We start from the raw sequence: 23,285 nt of genomic DNA, 5'->3' as shown, positions 1-23,285 counted from the left end.
TTTGTAGAGAGAGAAGGGAGAGGATAAGTGTTTGAGAGAAGTGATTTTCTACCTATGGGTGCTCCCCTATTTATATACATTTGGGGATGAGGTGGTTGGGATATTTTTAAATTTCAAATTGAGGGTGGTTACCAGGTTCCTATCCAAAATTTCAAAATTCTAAACTTATCTCCTAACTGATTTTCAAACTTCAAATTTAATTTTGTTTCTAGAATGGGCGGTTGTTACATTATCACCCCCATAAGAAAAGAATTTGTCCCCAAATTCCATGTCTGAACTTGGTCGATAAGGGTCGTTTAGATAACTTAGGGGTCCTACTGAAATTTTCTTACTGTTGGGGAGAAAGGAGATCCTCACCACGATTGTTACCTGTAAATAAGTCCGGGAGCTCCTGTCTCATGTCTGCCTCTTTTTCCCATGTGTAGTCTCTGGAATTACCGCTACCCCATGCCACCTTTACCAGTCGTATCGTCTTGCTCCTTAGTTGCTTCGTGCTTCTGTCTACAATCTCTATGGCTGGTAGTTCAAAGGTCAGGTCGTCTTTGAGTGTTACATCCTCTTGCTGCAACACCTGGCTTGGATCGTGCTGGTATTTTCGGAGTTGGGACACATGGAACACGTCATGTAGTCTTGATAGATTTGGTGGTATGGCAAGATGGTATGTCGACTTTCCTATACGTCGGAGGATTTGGAATGGACCCAGGTACCGGGGGCTTAGTTTTTGTACCTTAAGAGCCCTCCCTACCCCGGTGGGGGTGATTTTTAGGAATACGTGATCGACTTCCTGAAATTCGAGGGGTTTCCTTCGTTGATCTGCATAACTCTTTTGTCGACTTTGGGCGGTGCGCATTCCTTCTCTTATCCTCTTGATATCTTCCGTGGTCTGTCTTACTAACTCCGGTCCTAAGTAGCCTTTCTCTTCTGGTCCGTACCAGCATAAAGGAGATTGACATCTTTGCCCGTACAGTGCCTCATATGGTGCCATCCCGATGCTACCATGGTAACTGTTGTTATAAGCAAACTCGATCAGTGGTAGGTGACTCTCCCACTTTCCTGGTCTGTCCAGGACACAAGCTCATAACATGTCTTCCAACGTCTGGATGATCCTCTCCGTTTGTCCATCTGTTTGCGGGTGGTACGATGTGCTCAGGCACAATTTTGTCCCGAATGCCTTCTGCAGTGTGTTCCAAAACCTCGAGGTAAATCTTGGGTCTCTGTCCGAGACTATGGTTGTTGTAACCTCACGATCTCTTTGATATATAACGTGGCTAGTCTTTCCAATGAGTCGGTCGCCTTGACTGGTAGAAAGTGGGCAGTCTTTGTAAGTCGGTCCACGATGACCCATATAGCGTCACACCCTGTTTGAGTACGAGGTAGTCCCATGACGAAATCCATCGATATGTCCTCCCATTTCCACTCTGTGATGCCAAGGGGTTGCAATACCCTTGATGGTTTCTGATGTTCAATTTTTACCTTCTGACAAACCAGACATTTATTCACGACCGTAGCTAAATCCTTTTTCATCCCTGGCCACCAGAACATCTTTTTCAAATCATGGTACATCTTTGTCATGCCAGGATGAATGGTAAAATCTCCTTTGTGGGCTTCTTCCGCAATCTTGCCTTGAAGATCGCCTTCCTTTGGGACACAGATTCGACCTTGGTATCTCCACACCTTGTCCTCTCCTTCGGTAAAGCCTTTCAATTTTCCTTCTTTGACAAGGCTCAGGGTTTCTTAAAAATCGGAATCGGAACTCTGCGCCTTAGTTATTTGTTCTTTGAATTGACTTGCCACTGTTAGGTGGTTCAGACGTATGCTTTTTGGAGCGAGGGTGACTTGTAGGTTCATGTCTCTGAAATTCTTTATCAACTCTGCCTCTTTTATCATTAGCCATGATGCCTTGAGTACCTTCCGACTCAGAGCGTCAGCCACCAAGTTAGCCTTTCCTAGGTGGTAATTTAGAACAAAGTCATAATCTTTAAGAAACTCCATCCACCTCCTTTGTCGCATGTTGAGTTCCTTCTGGTCGAACAGGTACTTTAAGCTCTTATGATCGGAGAATACTCAACTCCGTACAAATGATGCCTCCATGTCTTCAGCGCAAATACTATCGCGGCTAGTTCAAGGTCATGAGTTGGATAGTTGGCTTCGTGGGTCTTCAGTTGTCTTGACGCATACGCCACTACCTTTTTGCATTGCATTAGTACGCAACCCAATCCTTGTCCTGAGGCGTCGCAGTAAACTTCGAAGGCTATGTCGGGGTTAGGTAAGGCTAGTACTGGGGCGGATGTCAAGCGACACTTTAACTCTTGGAAGCTTCTTTCGCAGTCTGGCGTCCAAGCAAACGGGGTATCCTTCCTGGTTAAACGGGTTAACGGCAGGGCTAGCTGAGAAAATCCTCTTATGAACCTTCTATAGTAGCCCGCCAATCCTAAAAAAACTCCTTATTTCTGTGACTGACGTCGGCCTTTCCCAGTTTAGTACCGAGTCTATCTTACTGGGATCCACTGATATTCCGTTGCCGGAAACCATGTGTCCAAGAAATTGTACCTCCTTCATCCAAAACTCACACTTGGATAGTTTTGCGTACAACTTTTTTTTTTCTCGAAGGGTTCCCAGTATTACACGCAAGTGCTCCCTGTGTTCTTCTTCTATCTTGGAGAAAATCAAAATATCATCTATGAATACCACCATGAAACTGTCGAGGTAAGGTCGAAAAATTCTATTCATGTAGTCCATAAAGACGGAGGGGCATTGGTCAACCCAAAAGACATTACGGTGAACTCGTAGTGTCCGTATCTCATTCGAAATGCTGTCTTTGGAATGTCTTCCTCTCTTACCCTTATTTGATGATACCCTGATCTCAGGTCGATTTTTGAGAACACTGTTGCACCTTGTAGTTGGTCCATTAAGTCACCTATTCTTGGGAGGGGATACTTGTTCTTCACCGTGATTTTGTTGAGTTGCCTATAGTCCATGCAGAGACGCATGCTGCCGTCCTTTTTCTTCACAAACAATACTGGAGCTCCCCAGGGAGAGGCACTTGGTCGGATGAATCCTTTTTGCAGCAGCTCCTCTAGTTGGTTCTTCAGTTCAGTGAGTTCCAATGGAGCCATCCGGTAAGGGGCTATGGAGATTGGTCCTGTCCCAGGCATCAATTCTATGGAGAACTCAACCTCTCGTGTTGGGGGAAACGAGGGTATATCTTCGGGAAAGACATCTGAAAAGTCGTGTACTACTGGTATCTCACAGAACTCCTGATGGGAGTCTGCTTTTACCGAATTTAGCAAGGCATATTCTTGCCTCGTACTGGTGTCTTCGGAGGATCTTGGAAGGTCACGTGTGTCTCGTATGGATTGAGAAGGGAAGATGACTTTTCTCTCAAAACAATCTAACGAGACTCGGTTTTCGTTGAGCCAGTCCATTCCTAGGATGATGTCTAATCCTACTAAAGGGAGGCACACTAGGTTAGCAAGGTGTGATCTACCTGAAATGAGGATGCAAACCCTCTGACAGACCTGCTGAGGGCAAAGCCTCGTCCTTGACGTTGGGGTGCATCGGCAGAGGGTGGGAAAACTGTTGGACATTCCCTGTTTATGGATAACCATAGGAAGAGGCTTCATTAGTCATATCTCCTAGGATCGACTTTGCTCTGATACCAATAATGTAACACCCTAAGTTCTTATACTATCGTGGAGGTTTTTAAAATAAGGTGCCACACTTGATTAAGCAAAGAAATGACTAAATCGTTACGCAAGGAAGGAGTAAATACGTGTAGAGCGGAAAACGAGTAGCGCTAAAACGTTGGGATTTGAATTAAAGTGAAATAAACATCTTAACCATGAGTACGTTTCAAAATACTTATAGGAAACTAAAACAGGAAAAGAAGCTAACTACGTCCTAAACTAATCTCGTCGAAGAGGCTCCCCTACTTGCATCCTATCCTATCCTTGATCAGGAGTCTTTAGTTATTCACGAATCGAGGTACCAGGAGTCTCCCTCCAACACCCTTTCGCGCAGTGAAGACCCGGTTCCGTTGTGTGGGATGAACCAAAACTCGACGGGGTGCCGAAGTGGGGGAATGGGGTACGTATTCCACCTTTGGACTTCCGCAAGGGTTCAACTTCTCCTCTGGATCCGCCTCCATGGTGTCTTCCTTCTGGCCAGGGTCGTCGGATTCCTCTTCCTCGGCCTCGGAGTCGGACTCGAGGTGTACCACCTTAGGTGACCGCTTTCTAGATGTTGAAGCATTCCTATCTAGGAAGGTTATGACGGGCAGCTGGGGTTCTTCTTCCACGGGTTCTCGACCTAAGTGGATAGTCTGGAGCACGGTAGTAGTGGTCGCAACTACCCACGCGTGCTTTGAGGGGTCATACTCAGAAGTTACCCTTGGGGGCACTGCGTCGTCTCTATCCGCTATGCCATGTTCTTCTGGAGATAGTATGGGAAAAGAAAGGGAGTGAGAACCTAACGTCTCAGTAGGAGTGCTATGTAACACCTCCATATCCATCTCCAGCCCACGTGCGGGATTTTAAAAACAAGCGTATAACATGGCATGTAATATGCATCTTCTTTTTCGTAAAACATGTGTGTAAAAGAGAGGGAAAACATATAGGAAAATAGAAGGATAACATCAACATAATCATAATTAAATCTAAGGAAAACATAGAACTCAAGCTTTCATTCGTGCCTTCTTCTTTCTTAATTTATAACTTATATGGAGGGTATTGAGCTCAAACCGATATAAGTGGGAGTCTCCTTCCCTTACCGAAGGTTCTTATCCCAAACGTTTTGGCGATCACCTTCCCTTACCGAAGGATCATATCGATATCTTGTCTTTGGGGGTCACCTTCCCTTACCGAAGGATCATTCCCTCAGTTTAATTTACACACAAGGTTATTTAGACATACACAAGAAGAGAGTCATATAAAAAGATATATTATTATATAAAATTGATGGGATAGTCCCCTTTCCTTACCGAAGGTTCTTATCCCAAATGTTTTTCGATCACCTTCCCTTACCGAAGGATCATCTCGATCGATCACTTTCCCTTACCGAAGGATCATATCGATATCTTGTCTTTGGGGGTCACCTTCCCTTATCGAAGGATCATTCCCTCAGTTCAATTTACTTTTGGGTTGTTTTAAACGTAAACAAGGGAAAAATCATATAAGTGCACATAATAAGAATATTAAATATTTTGAAGAAAAATATGTACTCTTGACTTTAAAGGAATAATGATAGAAGAGATCACATAGATGCACATAGGATTAAATTTTTAAATAAAATATTTGAGAAAGCATGTACTCTTGACTTTAAAGGAATGATGATAACATAATGGTATAATAGGTTACATGGATGCACATGATGGAATAAGGTAATTTAAATAATTGAAGTAAAATATTATAAATAATAATATAACCATGTAAGAGATCACACATATATCTATATGTTGAACAAGACATAAGAAGGCATGTACTCTTGGCCCTAAGGGAATATCAATATAATAATATAGGATATTAATTAGCTGAATAAAACAATTATAAAAAAACATGTACTCTTGACCCTAAGAAGATATTAATGATATAATGTAAAAAGTATAATCTAAGTGCATATAGTAAGAAAGTGAATGTTTGAAATACTTGGATTAGATATTATAAAAAGTATGTACCCTTGATCTTTAAAATAAAGGAACAATAATGATATAAGGGGTTATTTAGTTGCATATAATAAAATAGGGTTCCTTGAACAAGATATAAAAAGGAGCATGTACTCTCGATATTAAAGGAATAATAATAATGTAACGGTAGCAAAGGTCATGTAAGGGCACATAGTAAAATTAGGGAATGTTAAATAATTTAATAAAATGTTATAAAGGGGCATGTACTCTCAACATAAAAGGAATAATAATAAGGTAACGGTATCAAAGGTCATATAAGGGCACATAGTAAAATTAGGGAATGTTAAATAATTTAATAAAATGTTATAAAGGGGCATGTACTCTCAACATAAAAGGAATAATAATAAGGTAATGGTATCAAAGGTCACATAGTAAAATTAGGGAATGTTAAATAATTTAATAAAATGTTATAAAGGGGCATGTACTCTCAACATAAAAAGGAATAATAATTAAAGGGTCATGTAAATACACATAGAAAAGATATGGGATACATATTAATGGATTTCAAGAGGGTATAATTGACAAAATAAATAATCATGCTCAATGTAGATGAGAGATAAGCAAAGAATAATTCATGCCATAAAATACATGAAAGGTGATAGCCATGCATGGATGGAAGAAAACAAAATAAAGCATACTACATGCCATCATAAGTAAGAAAGGCATAATTCCCTACCTTCTTTTCTAACGCTTCTTTGAGCTTGCCTCTTGTGTTTGCCCACAGAATGTTATTTCTTTGTAGAGAGAGAAGGGAGAGGATAAGTGTTTGAGAGAAGTGATTTTCTACCTATGGGTGCTCCCCTATTTATATACATTTGGGGATGGGGTGGTTGGGATATTTTTAAATTTCAAATTGAGGGTGGTTACCAGGTTCCTATCCAAAATTTCAAAATTCTAAACTTATCTCCTAACTGATTTTCAAACTTCAAATTTAATTTTGTTTCTAGAAGGGGCGGTTGTTACATGTAAGTAAATAAAAAAGAAGCAAATAAAAAAGAATGAAGTGAAAAATTAAATTTTTTTAGTTGTTTGAATAAAAAAAATTGTATATAATTAACTTCTCTTTCATTTCTCTTCACTATGGGAAGAAAGTTTTTTAGGTAACAGGTCTCACCACTTTTTTCATTTTTCTTCTATATTTTTTTTTTATATTTCTCTCTCCCACTAATTTTCTTTCGGCTTCACCTCAAAAATAAAGCTTTAAGACAGAAAATAAAGAAAAATTAATAATAAATAAATAAGTGTGGGTAATATTTTGAGTGAGGTGTGCCATATCAGTGAGGAGTTCGTAATAATTATATAAAATAATTTTTATTGTAATCTTTATTGTAAATCAGAGTTGATTAGTTACTTGACTTTCTTTTATTAAGTAAAGGATAACTAAGTAGAACAACAACCTTTTACTATTATACTTGAGGAATTTTAACAATGATAGAAATTCTGATTAATCTTCTCCTAATCAAGATTTTTTATTTTAAATATATAAAACCTTTTGTTAATTTTTATTGCTTTAATTAATAATCATTTTATTTTTCCGTTCTCCAACTCTAAAATTTCTTAGAAAAATTCTGACCAATAAATTGCACTCTTTTGTCAACTTGTTGGGAGACGACCTGCGAATTCTACTCCCAGTATTTTATTCTTAAATTGTGACAACTCTTTCTAAATTGATAAGCGGAATTTTCGTCGGTTAAGAACTGTACTTACAACGCTATTTCTATTATAAATTCTTAATCGGCAACTTTTTCCCCATCAGTGTCCCCAACCACGTGTCACACATGCATGTTGATGAGCCCACCAAGATGTATACTCTCCAAAGCTGATTCAATGCCCCATTCCCTTTCACTTTTGAAGCAGCAACCACAAATCCTCCTCTCCTCCAACCCCGCCAGCTTCATTCATTCATTCTCCTCCATTGATGAACCTTTGAATAAAAAAAAAATGGACCACTCATTTTTAGTAATGCCTAGAAAATGTCAATCGTCCGGAGCTCCACATTGCTAATTATCTTGATTATCTTAACTATGTAAGTTTTTACTTTAAAAAAAATTATTTTAATTAAAATAATAATTATAATATTAGAGATTAGTAGTTTATTATAATGATAATGTTAGAAATTTGTGTAGTAATAATTTTTAAATATTTTAATTTAATTAAAATAATTTTAGGGATTAGTAATAATAAATTATAATGGTAATGTTAGAGATTAGGGATTAGTGTAATAATATTGTTTAAAAGGATTATGGTATATTATGATAATAAATTAATTATTGTTATTAATAGGATAATTGCAATAATAATAACTGTTATTAAAATGGAGATATGATAAATAAAATAATTAATATTAATTGTTATTAATGAATTTATTATTATAATAATAATTCTTATTACTACACGTCTGATGGTTTAATTATTATTAGAATATAGTACTAATATTAAGATTGTTATACATGTGATAATATAAATTAATTAGTATTAATTGTTAGTAATAAATAAATTTATTGTAGTAATAATATTTATTATTAAGCTTTCGTACGATAGTAAAATAAATATCAGGCCTGCTACACATCTATATAACTATATAATCAAGTTGGCCCAAGCCCAAATTGATTCAAGCGCATTAAATGGAGAGTGAGAAACACGCGCCAGACACAAAAAAACGTCTCGTTTTTCATTCGTGTTTCATTATGAACGAACGTTACATCTTCAACACTCATTCTCTTCGAATTTCTCTGAACATCACTTAAACTTCAATCACATTCTTTGCAGAAACCACTACTATAAACAAATCGGAAGAAGATTTCGCAAGCAACAACCAAAAACAAACGAAAACAGCAACAAAGACTACAAAAGGTATGAGAAAACTACTGTTCATTTAAAATCTTGCAATGTCGTATTTCGCCTAGTTTTATTTTAGTTTTACTGGTTTGATTTGCTTCGTTTAGTGGATTGAACTATTGTGAATGATTTTTACAGTATAACTAGGACTTTAAGATATAGTTGTTTGTTCTTATTGGTTTGGATAGTTTAACTAGAGCTCTGTTACTATCTTCAATACTTCTTTTTCATTGAAGAACACTATTCTTGTTGATTGAAAATTGATAACGATTTATTAACCACATGAACATTTTTTGGTTCGGTGGCCTTTGTGGTTTTGGTTCTGTGCATGAAGGATTTTCGGTTCGGTGGGTTGTGGCATATTATTAACTTGATTAAGATATACATGCTTGTGGTTGTTGATGTATTGAATGAGTTTTGTTTAGGACAATTCACATTATAGACAACTCTTTCACTTTGATAAGCCATACTACTGTAAAATTTTGTCATTATATTTGATTAAGATATATGTGGTTGTTCTTATTTGTGTGAATAATTATATATATTTTTCGGTTCGGTATCCTTTGTGATTTTGGTTCTGTGCATGAAAGATTTTCAGTTCGGTGGGTTCTGACATTTTAATTGACTTGTTTAATATACACATGCTTGTGGTTGTTGATGTATTGAATGAGTTTTGTTTAGGACAATTCACATTACAGACAACTCTTTCACTTTGATAAGCCATACTACTGTAAAATTGTGTCATTATATTTGATTAAGATATATGTGGTTGTTCTTATTTGTGTGAATAATTATATACATTTTTCAGTTCGATACCCTTTGTGATTTTGGTTCTGTGCATGAAAGATTTTCGATTCGGTAGGTTTTGACATTTTAATTTACTTGTTTAACATACACATACTTGTGGTTGTTGATGTATTGAATGAGTTTTGTTTAGGACAATTCACATTACAGACAACTCTTTCACTTTGATAAGTCATACTACTGTAATAGTATTCTTTTTTATTGAAAGTTGATCATCATTTATTAACCACATGAACATTTTTCAGTTCGATAGTCTTTGTGATTTTAGTTCTGTGCATAAAGGATTTTCGGTTTGGTGAGTTGTGGCATTTTAATTGACTTGTTTAACATACACATGCTTGTAGTTGTTGATGTATTGAATGAGTTTTGTTTAGGACAATTCACATTAGAGATAACTCTTTCACTTTGATAAGCCATAATACTGTAATAGTATTCTTGTTGATTGAAAGTTGATCATCATTTATTAACCACATGAGCATTTTTCGGTTCGGTAGCCTTTGTAATTTTGGTTCTGTGAGTGAACAATTTTCGGTTCGGTGGGTTGTGGCATTTTAATTAACTTGTTTAACATGTACATGCTTGTGCTTGTTGATATATTGAATGAAATATTGACCAAAATTTTTTATTACAGCAAAATATAAGAAGAAAATGGCAACAATGAAGGAGAATGCACATTATAACGTAAGTAGATTAAATATATTTATCCACTTTCATTTGAATAATATCTATTTTGTATTATAAATATATCCTCACATTCTGTTTCAAAATTTGTAGAAAACTCACTATTGCAGATGCCAAACAAAGGCAATAGCAACAGTGTACAGGGAAATGAGTCAAGAAAAGAAAGATATTGCAGAAGAAATGGGATTTGGTGCCCTGGCACATGTGTCAGAAATGAATGTCTCTAATACACTGTTGATAGAATTGCTTGATCGGTTTGATGTGGAGAGAGGATACCTGAAAACTCTACAGGGCACAATATACATAACTCCTCGGAAAGTAGCAGCTGCCCTCGACATAACCAACGGAGGAAATACATTTTTCACTTACTGCTTATTTTCAGTTCATTGGTGTCTGGAAAATTAAACTGATTGTTTTTGTCTTATTTTTGCTATAAAATATTGTAGAGAATCTTTTTCCTGAAAATGTTGATTACAACAAGCTGAATCCAGCAGATAAGGAATGTGCTGGATATGAGTGTAGAAGGGGAGGAGAACCAGAAAAAATTCAAGAAGACTTTTGTTGTCTTCATACAAAAGTGCTTCTTGCTCCCCACAACAGTAAGCGTGGCCTCCCCAATCCACAAGCCACCGATCTTTCATGTGAACAACATTAGGGAATGTGATTGGACAAAGCATGTTCTCAACTTCTTAATGAAAGGAGTTGAAAACAAGAGAGAAGGGAAGAAACAGTCTGTTGATGGCTGTGTTTTTGTATTAATATTGATATACTTCCATGAAACAAAGTTCTCCCGTCCGTTTGCACCTGATGCTCCCCCTGCACCATGGGTGGCCTATTGGACAAGGAAAATGATCATTGAACGGATTTCATCCGAAACAACACAACCATTGGTAAATACTCTACTAAAATTCCCCGAAAAATTTGCTTTGAAATGCTTTTAGGTTATAATTAAATTATTTGTCCTACTTGCAATTGTTAGTTTGTTCATTTGAATATTTTTGCATTAAGAAACATTTTTCTTGATGAATAAATAGTTGCCATGTATTATTCACCATATGAATATTTTTCGATTCGGTAGGATTACTTCATTCGGTTCACCGGATTATTAATTTGTTATTTTGATGATTAAATAATTGAGACCTTGTTTCTGTTTTAGGGACTTCTGTACAGAAAGCAAAAAAGAAAGAAAAAACAAAAACAAGTAACTTGAACAAAAAAGAAAAAGGAAAGAAAATAAAAAAGAAAATTGTTGAGATGGATTCTTCTTCAGAAGAGGAAAGACTTTCCAAATCTGAATCGGAAAGCGAGTAAGTTTAATTTTCGTATCAATTTCATTTAATTTGTATTGTCTTAAATTTGTTCTTATGCACTTGTTCTTATATATTGCAGAGAAGAAGAAATAAAAAAACCACAACAAAGAAAAAAAAAAACAACCACTGAAGGTTGTTAAAAAATAAACAAAAAAACAAAGCATGTGCCTATAGAATTAGAGAGCACAAGCGAATCTGAAAATGAGTAAGTATTGCATAATTTCTGTGAGATGTTATGTTGATTGCATATATATTTATTTTCGGTTCGGTGGGCTTCTAAGTTCCGGTTTAGCACTTTAATTTATTTCGGTTCGGTGGTATTTGTGAGTTTGGTTGACTTCATTGTTCGTGTCTTGTCTCCGGTATAAATTCAATATGTTTATCTGTTTTACAGAGAAAATGAAATTGAGAAAACACCCGTAATAAAAAGAAGAAAACAATCAGAAAGGGTGGCAAAAACACCAACCCAACCTGATAAGGAGTAAGTTTCTCGAATCATATTTTCTTTTATTGATACTTACATTTTAGGTTCTTTGATACTTATTTTATGAACTTTCAGAACTGAACAAACAGAAGACAATGCTGCCGAAAAAAAAGAGCATTGGAGATGATAAGGGAAAAATGATCAAAGAAAAGAAATGATGGAGCTCAGTCAACAAACATTGCTCCGGATCAGTTTGACTCTCCACAGGCACAAAATGATTTCTCTCAGACGTAAGATTCAGTTTGTTATTCTCGAATTCTTTTTCTTACTTTGCTTACTTTTGCTACAACCTTTTCTAATTCCTCTAGATTCAATTACTAATATTTATTTATCTTGCTTAGGGTGCCAACTAAATATGGATAGTGAGCAAGTCTTACAGACTCAAGGAAGCTCTACACCTTCTGTAAATGCTTTGAGCAATACCAAGTATTTTCGGTTCAATGCATATTGTATTTTCGGTTCGGTGGTTGCCCAAAAATGAATTTAATGTCTTTCTAGACCTCTGCTTTTAATCTTAGTTTCTTATTTTAAGTTGTTATTTTTTTTAGGAAAAATACCCCGGAAAGCCCAGTTAAATATTAAAAAAAAATCTTCCTAAGAAAGACTTCTAAAACTCCACGAGTATAAGTTAAAAATATTTATGTCACTCTTTTAGATTTAGTTAATAATTTTTGTTTAATTAATCACAAGGAAATTGTGTTTAAAGGTCACTCGAGCTACACCTAAATCTGAAGTACAAATCGTTGAGTTTCAACAACAAACTCGTTCTAAACCTTTGGAAGTGTGAGTTTTTCAATGTGCAAATTCCTATTTTTCAAAACAAATTCTAATTATTCAACATTAACTTTATCCTTGTTTACATTCCTTAGACCTCCTCTTGCATTGTCTCTACCAAGTTCAGTTCAGGAAAAGTTGGTGAAGGATGAGTTCATCTATGTCCCTCCACAAGAAGAAACACAATAAACTTCTAATAATGAGTAAGTTAATAAATATTTATTCACCACCTGAATCTTGTTCAATGTTTACTGCTTATACATGATTTAATTAGAGTTCAGTTGAAACTAGAAATGAATTCAATGTGTTCTTGTCTTTGAACTCTCTTCTGCTTATTACAGCTGCCCTCAAGAAGCTGAAAAGCAGGGTTTTACAGTATCTCTTACGAGTTCTGTAATTGAAGACTTATTCAAAGATGACTATGTGTATGAAGTTTCTAATGAAGAGTAAGTTTCACATAAAAATTATTTTTATTAATTTTAATGGTTGTTATTGAACTGTTTCCTATTTAATGCAACAACCCTGCAAAAGAACAACAGCAACAAGCCGAAGAACCACCGGTGCAACAACAATCAGAACAAGAAGCACCTGTTAATGTGTAAGCATTAAATTCTTTAATATCACTTTTGTTTAATATAATTTCGGTTCACTGAAAGTTTGGGTTTAGGTTCACTATAAGTTTGGATTTCGGTTCACTATAATGATTAATGTAATTTCTATTAAATATCATTGTTAAATATGATAATAGTTTGGGATAATTATAGAAATGTTTACTGTTTAATGAAGCAGACCTCTAGAACAGCAACAACAGCCGTGCGAAGAACCAACAGAGCAACAATCCAAACAAGAAACACCTATTGATGTGTATGTTTTACTACTTATATAAATATCGATAATGTTTACTGCTTATACATGGTTTAATAACCAGAAATGAACTCAATATGTTGTTGTCTTTGGACTCTCTTCTGTTTCTTATAGCTGCCCTCCAGAACCCAAAAAGCAAGGTGTTACAGGGTCTCTTACAAGCTCTGTTATTGAAGAGTTTTTCAATGATGCCGATGTCTATCCAGTTTTTGATGAAGAACAATCACAAGAACCTCCGATGGCACGGCAATCAGAAAAAGAAACTCTAATCTTGTCATCATTTGACATGTATGTTACTTGCTTTTCTTTAATATCATTTTTGTTTAAAAATATTTCGGTTCACTATTTGTTTAAATTTTGGTTCACTATTTATTTGGATTTCGGTTCACTATTTGTTTGGATTTCGGTTCACTATCCTGATTAAATATCATTTTTGTTTAATATCATTGTTAAATATCTATCATCCTGCAGTGCTGCTCAACCTAGGGAAAGGGAAGATGATAGGCCTTCCTTTAGCCTTGGGATAAGTCCACCAGCATCTCAACCAACTCAGCCCTCTCAAAAGAGTGATTCATAGCTTGAAATCCTGGCAGAGGTGGTGGTAGATGCTGGAGTGGCAGCAGCATTAAAATTTGCTGAAGGAACATCTTCAGAACCAACCTTACTAGCGGCTCAAGTTTACAAAACCCCATAGAAAAAGATAAAAATCATGAACGAGCTGATTGAAAAGTGTTATTGATAAACCACTATTTTATGGTTTATCTTGTGCTCAATTGAGTGGTTTTTATCTACTCTTTACCCACTTATTCATACTATTTGCATGGTTTTATATTTGCCTTCCTAATTATGTGCTATGATTGAAAACATGCTTTTTTGATCTTATAATTACTTATTATTAATCCTCTCTTATTACCATTAGATGCCTTGATATGTGTGTTAAGTGATTTCAGAGATTATAGGGCAGGAATGCCTCAGAGGATGGAAAGGAAGCATGCAAAAGTGGAAGGAATACAAGAAGTTGGAGAAATTGCTAAGCTGTCCAGCCTGACCTCTTCGCACTCAAACGGCTATAACTTTAGCTATAGAGGTCCAAACGACGCGGTTCCAGTTGCGTTGGAAAGCTAACGTCCGGGGCTTCAATTTAATATATAATATGCTATAGCTTCCCTGACGCTAGGTGACGCGACCGCGTGATCCATGCGGCCGCGTCGCAGTGACGAAAAACCAGCGTGGCAAAATTCGAAACCAGCGAATTCTGGACTGTTTTTGACCCAGTTTGCGACCCAGAAAACACATATTAGAGGCTATAAAGTGGGGGAATGCATCCATTCATAAGGAGGCTTTCATAATTCACAATTTTTAGGAGTAGATGTAGTTTTTTAGAGAGAGAGGTTCTCTCCTCTCTCTCTCTCTTAGGATTAGGATTTAGGACTTCTCTTAGTTTATAAGAGTGACTCTCGATCCAGGTTTAATATTTACTTTAATTTATGTTTCTATGCTACTTTTACTTTAATGCTTTTATTTGTATCTACAGATGTCGCCAATTTGGCTTATGAACCCTTTCCATATTATTATTTGAATTAATGATTATTTGAGGTATTTCAGTTTATTATTGTTCTCTTTAATTTAAGTTATTATTGCTCCTCATCTAAGGACATTTTTATTCCAACAATTTTACTTTTTCCCTTTTGGTCTTGGTTAAGAAATCAGTAACTCAACATTATTAAACTCAGCATAATTGATAATCGCTATCTTGCTAATTGAACTGAACTTCAATAATCCTAACTTTTTCTTAGGAAATAAATAGGATTCGAAGGTCAAACTAATTAGTCCCTTGACTTTTCTTTGCTTTAGTAAGGGTTAACTAAGTGGAATTTAGATTCAACTTTCATTATTGTTGAGAGAGATAATTAAGTTGGACTTCCAATTTCTCTTACCTTGCCAAAAGTTGCTTTATAGTTTTATTTATTTTAATTGTCATTTACTTTATTTGTCATTCAAATCACTAGCTTCTCACCTTCTAAACCCCGATTACAACCTTTATAGCCAATAATAAGAACATACTTCCTTGCAGTTCCTTGAGAAGACGACCTGAGGTTTGAATACTCGGTTAACAATTTTTAAAGGAGTTTGTTACTTGTGACAACCAAAACGTTTGCACGAAGAGATTTTTGTTGGTTTAGAGACTATATCTACAACGCGACTGTTTTTATGAATTTCTTTACTGGCAAAAATCCCTAACGTCAAAATGGCGCCGTTGCCGGGGAATTGCAAACGTGTGCCTTATTATTGGTTATTGTAAATATTTTATTTTTGCTTGTTTATTTGTTTTTATTTTTGTTTTTATTTTTGCTTTTTCATAAATTAAGAGGTTATTAGTTTTTATCTTAAAATTTTTATTTTATCTTATCTTATTTCAAATTTCAAATTTCAAAAATTCAAAATTCAAAAATTTAAAATTCAAAATTTCAAAATTTAATTTTCAAATTCAAAATTTAAATAACCTTTTAATTTAAATTTGTTTCTTATTTTTTTTATTTTTTATTTGCTACTATGAACTCTCACCCCTCTCGCTTCAAGTTTGATTCCAATGTCGTTGTTAGGAATGGAAACTATAATGAAAATAGGCATAAAGGTTGGAAGAGTCAAAGATGGGAGGAGCCACAATGATTTGATCAGCCCTCATGGCAACAACCGACTCCAATGGACTATCAACAACCATTCTGTGATGCATATCAAGGCAATGGCTATGGTGAGCGCTCTTTTGATTATCAACAACCACCACCATACGCCTATGAACTCCCTCCTCAACATAACTTTGGACCACCAAACTCACAAGCCCCTTTCCGCTATTCACCTCCATATGACCCTAACCCAACCACCTTATGAGCCATATAAACCATATATAGAACCACCCCAATTCCAACTCAATTACTCACAAGAACCACCACTTCAATATTCACCATCTCCATATCCATCAATCCAAGAGCACTATGATCCTATTTATGAAAGCCGAGTGCATCAAGAGACAAAGGATCATCTCAAGGAAACAGTGGATCGATGTCAGGCAACCATTCGCCAATTGGGACAAGCAATAATGAGTCAAATAGCTTCCCGACGTTCGGACACTCAAGGAACCCCCATGGCTTCATGTGGACAATCTGATGAAGAACGTAGTATGAAGGAGATACTAGAACTCCAGTGAACAGTACGGAGCATGACTTTGTACTGGAACAAGTGGAGGAAGCTGGAATTATTGAAGAAGAAGAAATGGTTGAAGACTTAGGAGATGCAGAACCTCCATGGAAAATTCCAGTCATAGAACCCCTTCTAAGACGTTTGAAATTGATGCTGAGGAGGGTGTACAACCTCCAAGGCATATCACAGTTGAAGACTTGGAAGAGGTTGATCAAGAGATGGAGATTCAAGAAGAAGAAGCACAACCTCCCATGCCCTTGGAAAGCAATGAAGAGAAGATTGAATTGGAAGAAAGCTACCAAGAGGAAGAGGTTGAAATTGAAGAAGCTTGCAAAGAGGTGGTAATTATCAGAGAAGAGCACAAGGGAGTGGAGCTTGCAATTTCATTGAAAATACCTCCCCCTAAGTTGCCATCATCCTTCATAACATTCAAGTGGGTAAATTTCATATCTCTTAGCTTTCTAATCCCACTTGAATATGGGCTACTGGAGACGGATGGTCAACTTAGAGCTCTTTGTGGCATTAAGAGTAAGAGGAAGATGGCCAGTGGTAAGAATTGTCCTGCAAGGTTCATTATGGTTGGAAGCTTTAAGTTTAAACACAAAGGTTGGTATAAAGCTCAACTGAATGGGTCTAGGAAGTTGTTTGGCCGCTTTAGTGAGAATTTAGATTGCTTGCCACCCGGATGGAATCATGATAATCAACTTGAAGACGGGTGCAAAGGCAAGGTCTAGGACCCCAGAATCCATTCTATCAATCACCACTCTTGGGGCCTTGTCACTTGCTTTAACTTACTTGAAGGCTTTCTGCGCCTAGTTTGGGATCCCGGAGGCCACTGGGGATACAAACATTGGTGGAGATTACTGGATGAGTTCAAACACAAGCCACCATAACAGGGAGCTCACCAAATGTCCAACTTAAGGACTTTAACTAAAAGTGCTACAACCCACCATGGTATAATCATTCCTTTCTCAATTTTAATTTTATTTAGTTTTGTTTGTTTTTTAATTTTATTTTATTTTGTTATATTGAACCTGGAATTTTGCATCACATTCATATTAACACTGCATTCTGCATTTTTCAGATTACAAAAAAAAAAAAAAAATAAATAAATTTTCGCACGCGACGCGACAGCGTCGCCGATGCGTCCGCGTCGTGTGTGCATTTGGAAGAAAATGAGGATGAACAGAGAGTCACGCGAAAGCGTGGCTGGAGGCGCGCTAATGGCACAAATTGATCCACGCGACCGCATCGCTGACGCGGCCGCGTCATTTGGAAAAATAGCTTCCCACGCGATCGCGTCACCCACGCGACCGCGTGGCTCTGAGAAGTCGACGTAAATGGGTGTATGGCAGAAAGTTGAGCTGGAGTTGGGCTGGACTCGTGCTGGAAGCCCAAGCCCTTCCACGCGAACGCGTCACCCACGCATCCGTGTCATATTGGAAATAAGGCCATCCACGCGATCGCGTCAACCACGCGACCGCGTCACCCAGATTTTTGGCAAAAATACATTTCAAACAGAGAGTTGTGCGAATGCGAGGCTGCACTCGCGCCAATCGCACAAATCAGACCACGCGAACGCATGACCCACGCGTCCGCGTCATCTGACCTTATCGCGCACCACGCGACCGCATCACTCACGTGTCCGCGTCGCCAGCGTCGCACAACCTATCCAGATTAGTGCCAATTATCTTATTTTTCTTTTCCAATCCTAATTTCTTCTATCTTTTCTTCTTTATTCTTTCTTTCTTACTCTTCTCATTCCTCTTATCTTTTATTTTATTTTATTTATTTGCATACTTTCATTCATTGCATTTTAATTTTGTGCATATTTTTATTTTCTTTTCTAAAATTATTGGTGTTCAAATGTTCTTATTCAACTGTTATATCTTTTGTGGTATTATCTTGGTGCTTATGACTTGTTTTATTCTAATTGGGTAACATTATTTAAATCAATGCTAATCTTTTAAAATACTTGTACTTCTCTTGCATTGATATGAACTTATCTTATCTTGCATTACCCACATTCTCCCCTCCTTTGTTGCAAATTCTGCACCACTGGTATGCCATGGCTTCTATTGTTTTCTCACGTACATGTTGAAGCTTCCATGTAAATGAGACCCTTATCATTTTGGCATTAACCCACCCATACTTCATTTATTTTCTATCTTTATTTTTGGGTTACTTTTTCTTTTCCCTCTTCTTTCAGGATGGCCACCACAAAGGGAGCGAAAAAAAAAACTTCTTAAAAGGAGACACAGCAAGTCAATCCGCACAATCTATAGAGAAAGGCATCAGTTGGAGCAGCCCATCCACTTGTACATCTTAGCATGCACCGAGGACGGTGCAATCTTTAAGTGTGGGGAGGTCGATATCGATCTCCATGGGTTAGTTACTTTTCTATCTCAACACTAATGATTTATTTTCCTTATTCATTGTTGCATTTGCATGTTTGATTGCATATTTGTTTAATTTTTTGCATATTTTACCACTTGGTTGAAGTAATATTTTCTTTTTCAAGAAAATTTTTAGAGAATTTCACTAATTTGAATAAAATTTAATGTTACACTTGTTTGAAGAGATATTATACTGGAACATGGTTTAGAACTCGAACACACAAAACCTATGAGATTTTTGAGCCTATTTGAATTGGTTGCATTTTATCAACCAAAATTCTGTTTTAGTGTGTATTTTTCTCTCTAAAATTGTGATCTTTGTCTTGCTTAATTCTATATTTCCATTGTTTGATGTATACATGTACTTATATGATTGAGGCCTTTGTTTTACTGAGCTTACATACCCATATGGCCTTACCTTTCATTATCCTTTGCAAACCAATTTGAGCCTATTTTACCCCTTTGTTCTTTACTTTAGCACATCATTAACTCTAAGCGGAAAACAATATTGTCCTTAATTTGAATCCTTAGTTAGCTTAGACTAGTGAGAGTGCTCATGAATTAAGTGTGGGGAAAAGTGGGTTTGGAAATATTTGGTTTAAGAATTGGGTGTTATATATCTTTATGAAAATGTGAAAGAAATGTTTAGGACATGTTCATGCATTCAATAATTTAATCATATGCATTGAGAAAAACAAAAGAAAAAAAAAAGAATATATATATATATATATATATAAAGAGAGAGAAAAAGAAAAGAAAAAGAGCAAATAAGTAAAAGGGGACAAAATGCCCCAAAGTAAGTGAAAGCAATGCATATGTACTGTACTTGAAATTAGAATGCATGAATATGTGGAAAACATGGTTAATGGATAGTTAGATATTATATTATGATTACATGGATTGTCTAAAGTTAGGTGGCAAGTTTAAGTTAATTAAGGATTCAGATTTTAGTCCACTTAGCCAAATGCAATCCTACCTTGACCCTAACCCCATTACAACCCTTAAAAGACCTCTTGATTTGTGTATTTGTGCATTAAATTTATGTTGATTGTTAGATGAAGAGCAAGCCTTAGAAAGCAAGGTTAGTGGAGAATTGAGAGAATCGAACCTAAAACACTTGAGTGATTAGAGTGTATACACTACCAGTGAGGGTTCGATGCTCAATTCCTTGTTCCCTGCTTTCATGAGCTATTTTCTTCTTGCAAGTCTGTTTGTACTTCATTTTCATGATTTGAATTAGTGAAATCCAGTTCATATTTGTTCTTAAAAGATTTGTTTATTTTTAACCAAGTAGGTAGAAACATCTTAGCATGTAGTTGCATTCATATAGATAGGTTGCATTTCATATTAATCTACCATTCCTCTTCATCTTTATAGTTTCTCTTGAGCTTAGCATGAGGACATGCTAGTGTTTAAGTATGGGGAGGTTGATAAACCACTATTTTATGGTTTATCTTGTGCTCAATTGAGTGGTTTTTATCTACTCTTTACCCACTTATTCATACTATTTGCATGGTTTTACATTTGCCTTCCTAATTATGTGCTATGATTGAAAACATGCTTCTTTGATCTTATAATTGCTTATTATTAATCCTCTCTTATTACCATTAGATGCCTTGATATGTGTGTTAAGTGATTTCAGAGATCATAGGGCAGGAATGGCTCAGAGGATGGAAAGGAAGCATGCAAAAGTGGAAGGAATACAAGAAGTTGGAGAAATTACTAAGCTGTCCAGCCTGACCTCTTCACACTCAAACGACGCGGTTCCAGTTGCGTTGGAAAGCTAACGTCCGGGGCTTCAATTTGATATATAATATGCTATAGCTTCCCTGACGCTAGGCGACGCGACCGCGTGATCCATGCGGCCGCGTCGCAGTGACGAAAAACCAGCATGGCAAAATTCAAAACCAGCGAATTCTGGATTGTTTTTGACCCAGTTTGCGACCCAGAAAACACAGATTAGAGGCTATAAAGTGGGGGAATGCATCCATTCATAAGGAGGCTTTCATAATTCACAATTTTTAGGAGTAGATGTAGTTTTTTAGAGAGAGAGGTTCTCTCCTCTCTCTCTTAGGATTATGATTTAGGACTTCTCTTAGTTTGTAAGAGTGACTCTCGATCCAGGTTTAATATTTACTTTAATTTATGTTTCTATGCTACTTTTACTTTAATGCTTTTATTCGTATCTACAGATGTCGCCAATTTGGCTTATGAACCCTTTCCATATTATTATTTGAATTTATGATTATTTGAGGTATTTCAATTTATTATTGTTCTCTTTAATTTAAGTTATTATTGCTCCCCATCTAAGGATATTTTTATTCCAACAATTTTACTTTTTCCCTTTTGGTCTTGGTTAAGAAATCAGTAACTCAACATTATTAAACTCAGCATAATTGATAATTGCTATCTTGCTAATTGAACTGAACTTCAATAATCCTAACTTTTTCTTAGGAAATAAATAGGATTCGAAGGTCAAACTAATTAGTTCATTGACTTTCCTTTGCTTTAGTAAGGGTTAACTAAGTGGAATTTAGATTCAACTTTCATTATTGTTAAGAGAGATAATTAAGTTGGACTTCCAATTTCTCTTACCTTGCCAAAAGTTGCTTTATAGTTTTATTTATTTTAATTGCCATTTACTTTATTTGTCATTCAAATCACTAGCTTCTCACCTTCTAAACCCCGATTACAACCTTTATAGCCAATAATAAGAACAAACTTCCTTGCAGTTCCTTGAGAAGATGACCCGAGGTTTGAATAGTCGGTTAACAATTTTTAAAGGGGTTTGTTACTTGTGACAACCAAAACGTTTGCACGAAGAGATTTTTGTTAGTTTAGAGACTATATCTACAACGCGACTGTTTTTATGAACTTCTTTACTGGCAAAAATCCCTAACGTCAGTTATCATTAGATGACACATGTGAAACAGACAAAAGATGGTACCAATGAATATGAACTAATATTTGTCTTGAAACATGAGGGAATCTACGAGGGATTAAGAGAATATTTCATGTCTCTAATGCCTAGAGAACAGGTGCATGCCGTGGTAAAATCCTTTGCCAATTGCGTTAACATTAATGATTTTTTTAAACACTCTTATATAGTATGTCTCATAAATTTTTATCATGTAGGTGGTTAGTATACACAACTTGATTCTCAACGGAATAAAAACTAAGCGGTATCAAGAAAAAATCTACATTGTGCCGATGGATATTATGGTAAGTAAATTTCTTATTCACTGCTTATTAGTTTTCGGTTCAGTGAGAATGTTAATATTGGTTCACCTAATTCTTATGTCTTCTTTTGAGTACTTTTGGATTAAGAAAACTTTTCTCTTGATGATTGAATGTTTTTCACGTTTTATTCAGCATATGATTTGTGTTCGGTTCGGTGAAATATGATTTAACTGATGTTCATTTTGCAGAATTTTATCGTGGGAACATATGGCGAGAACTACTTTGATAAGAGCACAAAGAAAGCCCAAAGGTTTAATATTCAGCAGTATGACCACTACTGCCAGTTTCTTGACAAAAGAAAATTTGCATCGCATTCATTTGTAAGTTGTAATATCTAAAAATTCTTTGATAATTCTCTTGTTTGCTATTGTTTCCACTGAAATATTCTATAATTTTCCAAAACTTCAACTATTTGTTCCAATTTGCAATGGAGGGCATTGGTGGTTGTGGATTGCTGATGTAAACAAAAAGAAGTTCTATGTCCTTGACCCTATCAACAAGAAGTCAGAAGAAATACCTGATTCAAGAAAGGAAATAAACAAATTTGTTGTAAATTATTTTCTTGCAAATTATTGAAATTATTCTACACATGAGAGGAGTTTGGTTTACTGTTGTTGGTTTTGTTTATTTACTTTTTTTTGTCTCTTTCAGAGTTTAATAATTTTTCAGATGAGGCTGTACGCTGGGGCAGAACCCTTAATGGAGGATGCACTGGGAGAGGAAGCAGAGTATATCCAATTGAATGGTCAACGTACAAAGTAAGAATCTTTCTCTTCTATAGTGCTATTTTTAATGTGTTTTATTTTATATACTATTGATCATATTATACTCAATTCTTGCTTAGCTATGATTGTGGAATATTCGTGATGAAATGGCTCGAAACAATAGATCCACAAAAAATAAAAAGCGGGAAGAGATATAAATATAAAGTTTGGACACAAGTAAGTACTTTCTAAATTAATAAACTTCTTTCTTTTCTTATTTCATTCAGTTAAGTTGATATTGTAACTAGAGCT

At 35.9% G+C, this 23,285-nt stretch overlaps 1 protein-coding gene across 1 annotated transcript; it reads right to left on the bottom strand.

Annotated features, from left to right (window-relative positions):
* Window positions 1-328: 328 nt before the first annotated feature.
* On the bottom strand, window positions 329-985 carry LOC107632802 (uncharacterized). The gene has a single exon (XM_016336453.1). The coding sequence runs from the start codon at window positions 983-985 to the stop codon at window positions 329-331; it is 657 nt and encodes a 218-aa protein (XP_016191939.1).
* Window positions 986-23,285: the final 22,300 nt, after the last annotated feature.

This window comes from Arachis ipaensis, chromosome B3 (assembly GCF_059453495.1).
Source record: "Arachis ipaensis isolate K30076 ecotype BB chromosome B3, ASM5945349v1, whole genome shotgun sequence".
In the NCBI taxonomy this organism is placed as follows: Eukaryota; Viridiplantae; Streptophyta; class Magnoliopsida; order Fabales; family Fabaceae; genus Arachis; species Arachis ipaensis.
This window is presented reverse-complemented; position numbering and strand designations above follow the sequence as displayed.

Bases quoted from the DNA above. Each gene is read 5' to 3' on its own strand.
- LOC107632802 (XM_016336453.1), bottom strand. From the start codon at position 985: ATGGCACCATATGAGGCACTGTACGGGCAAAGATGTCAATCTCCTTTA.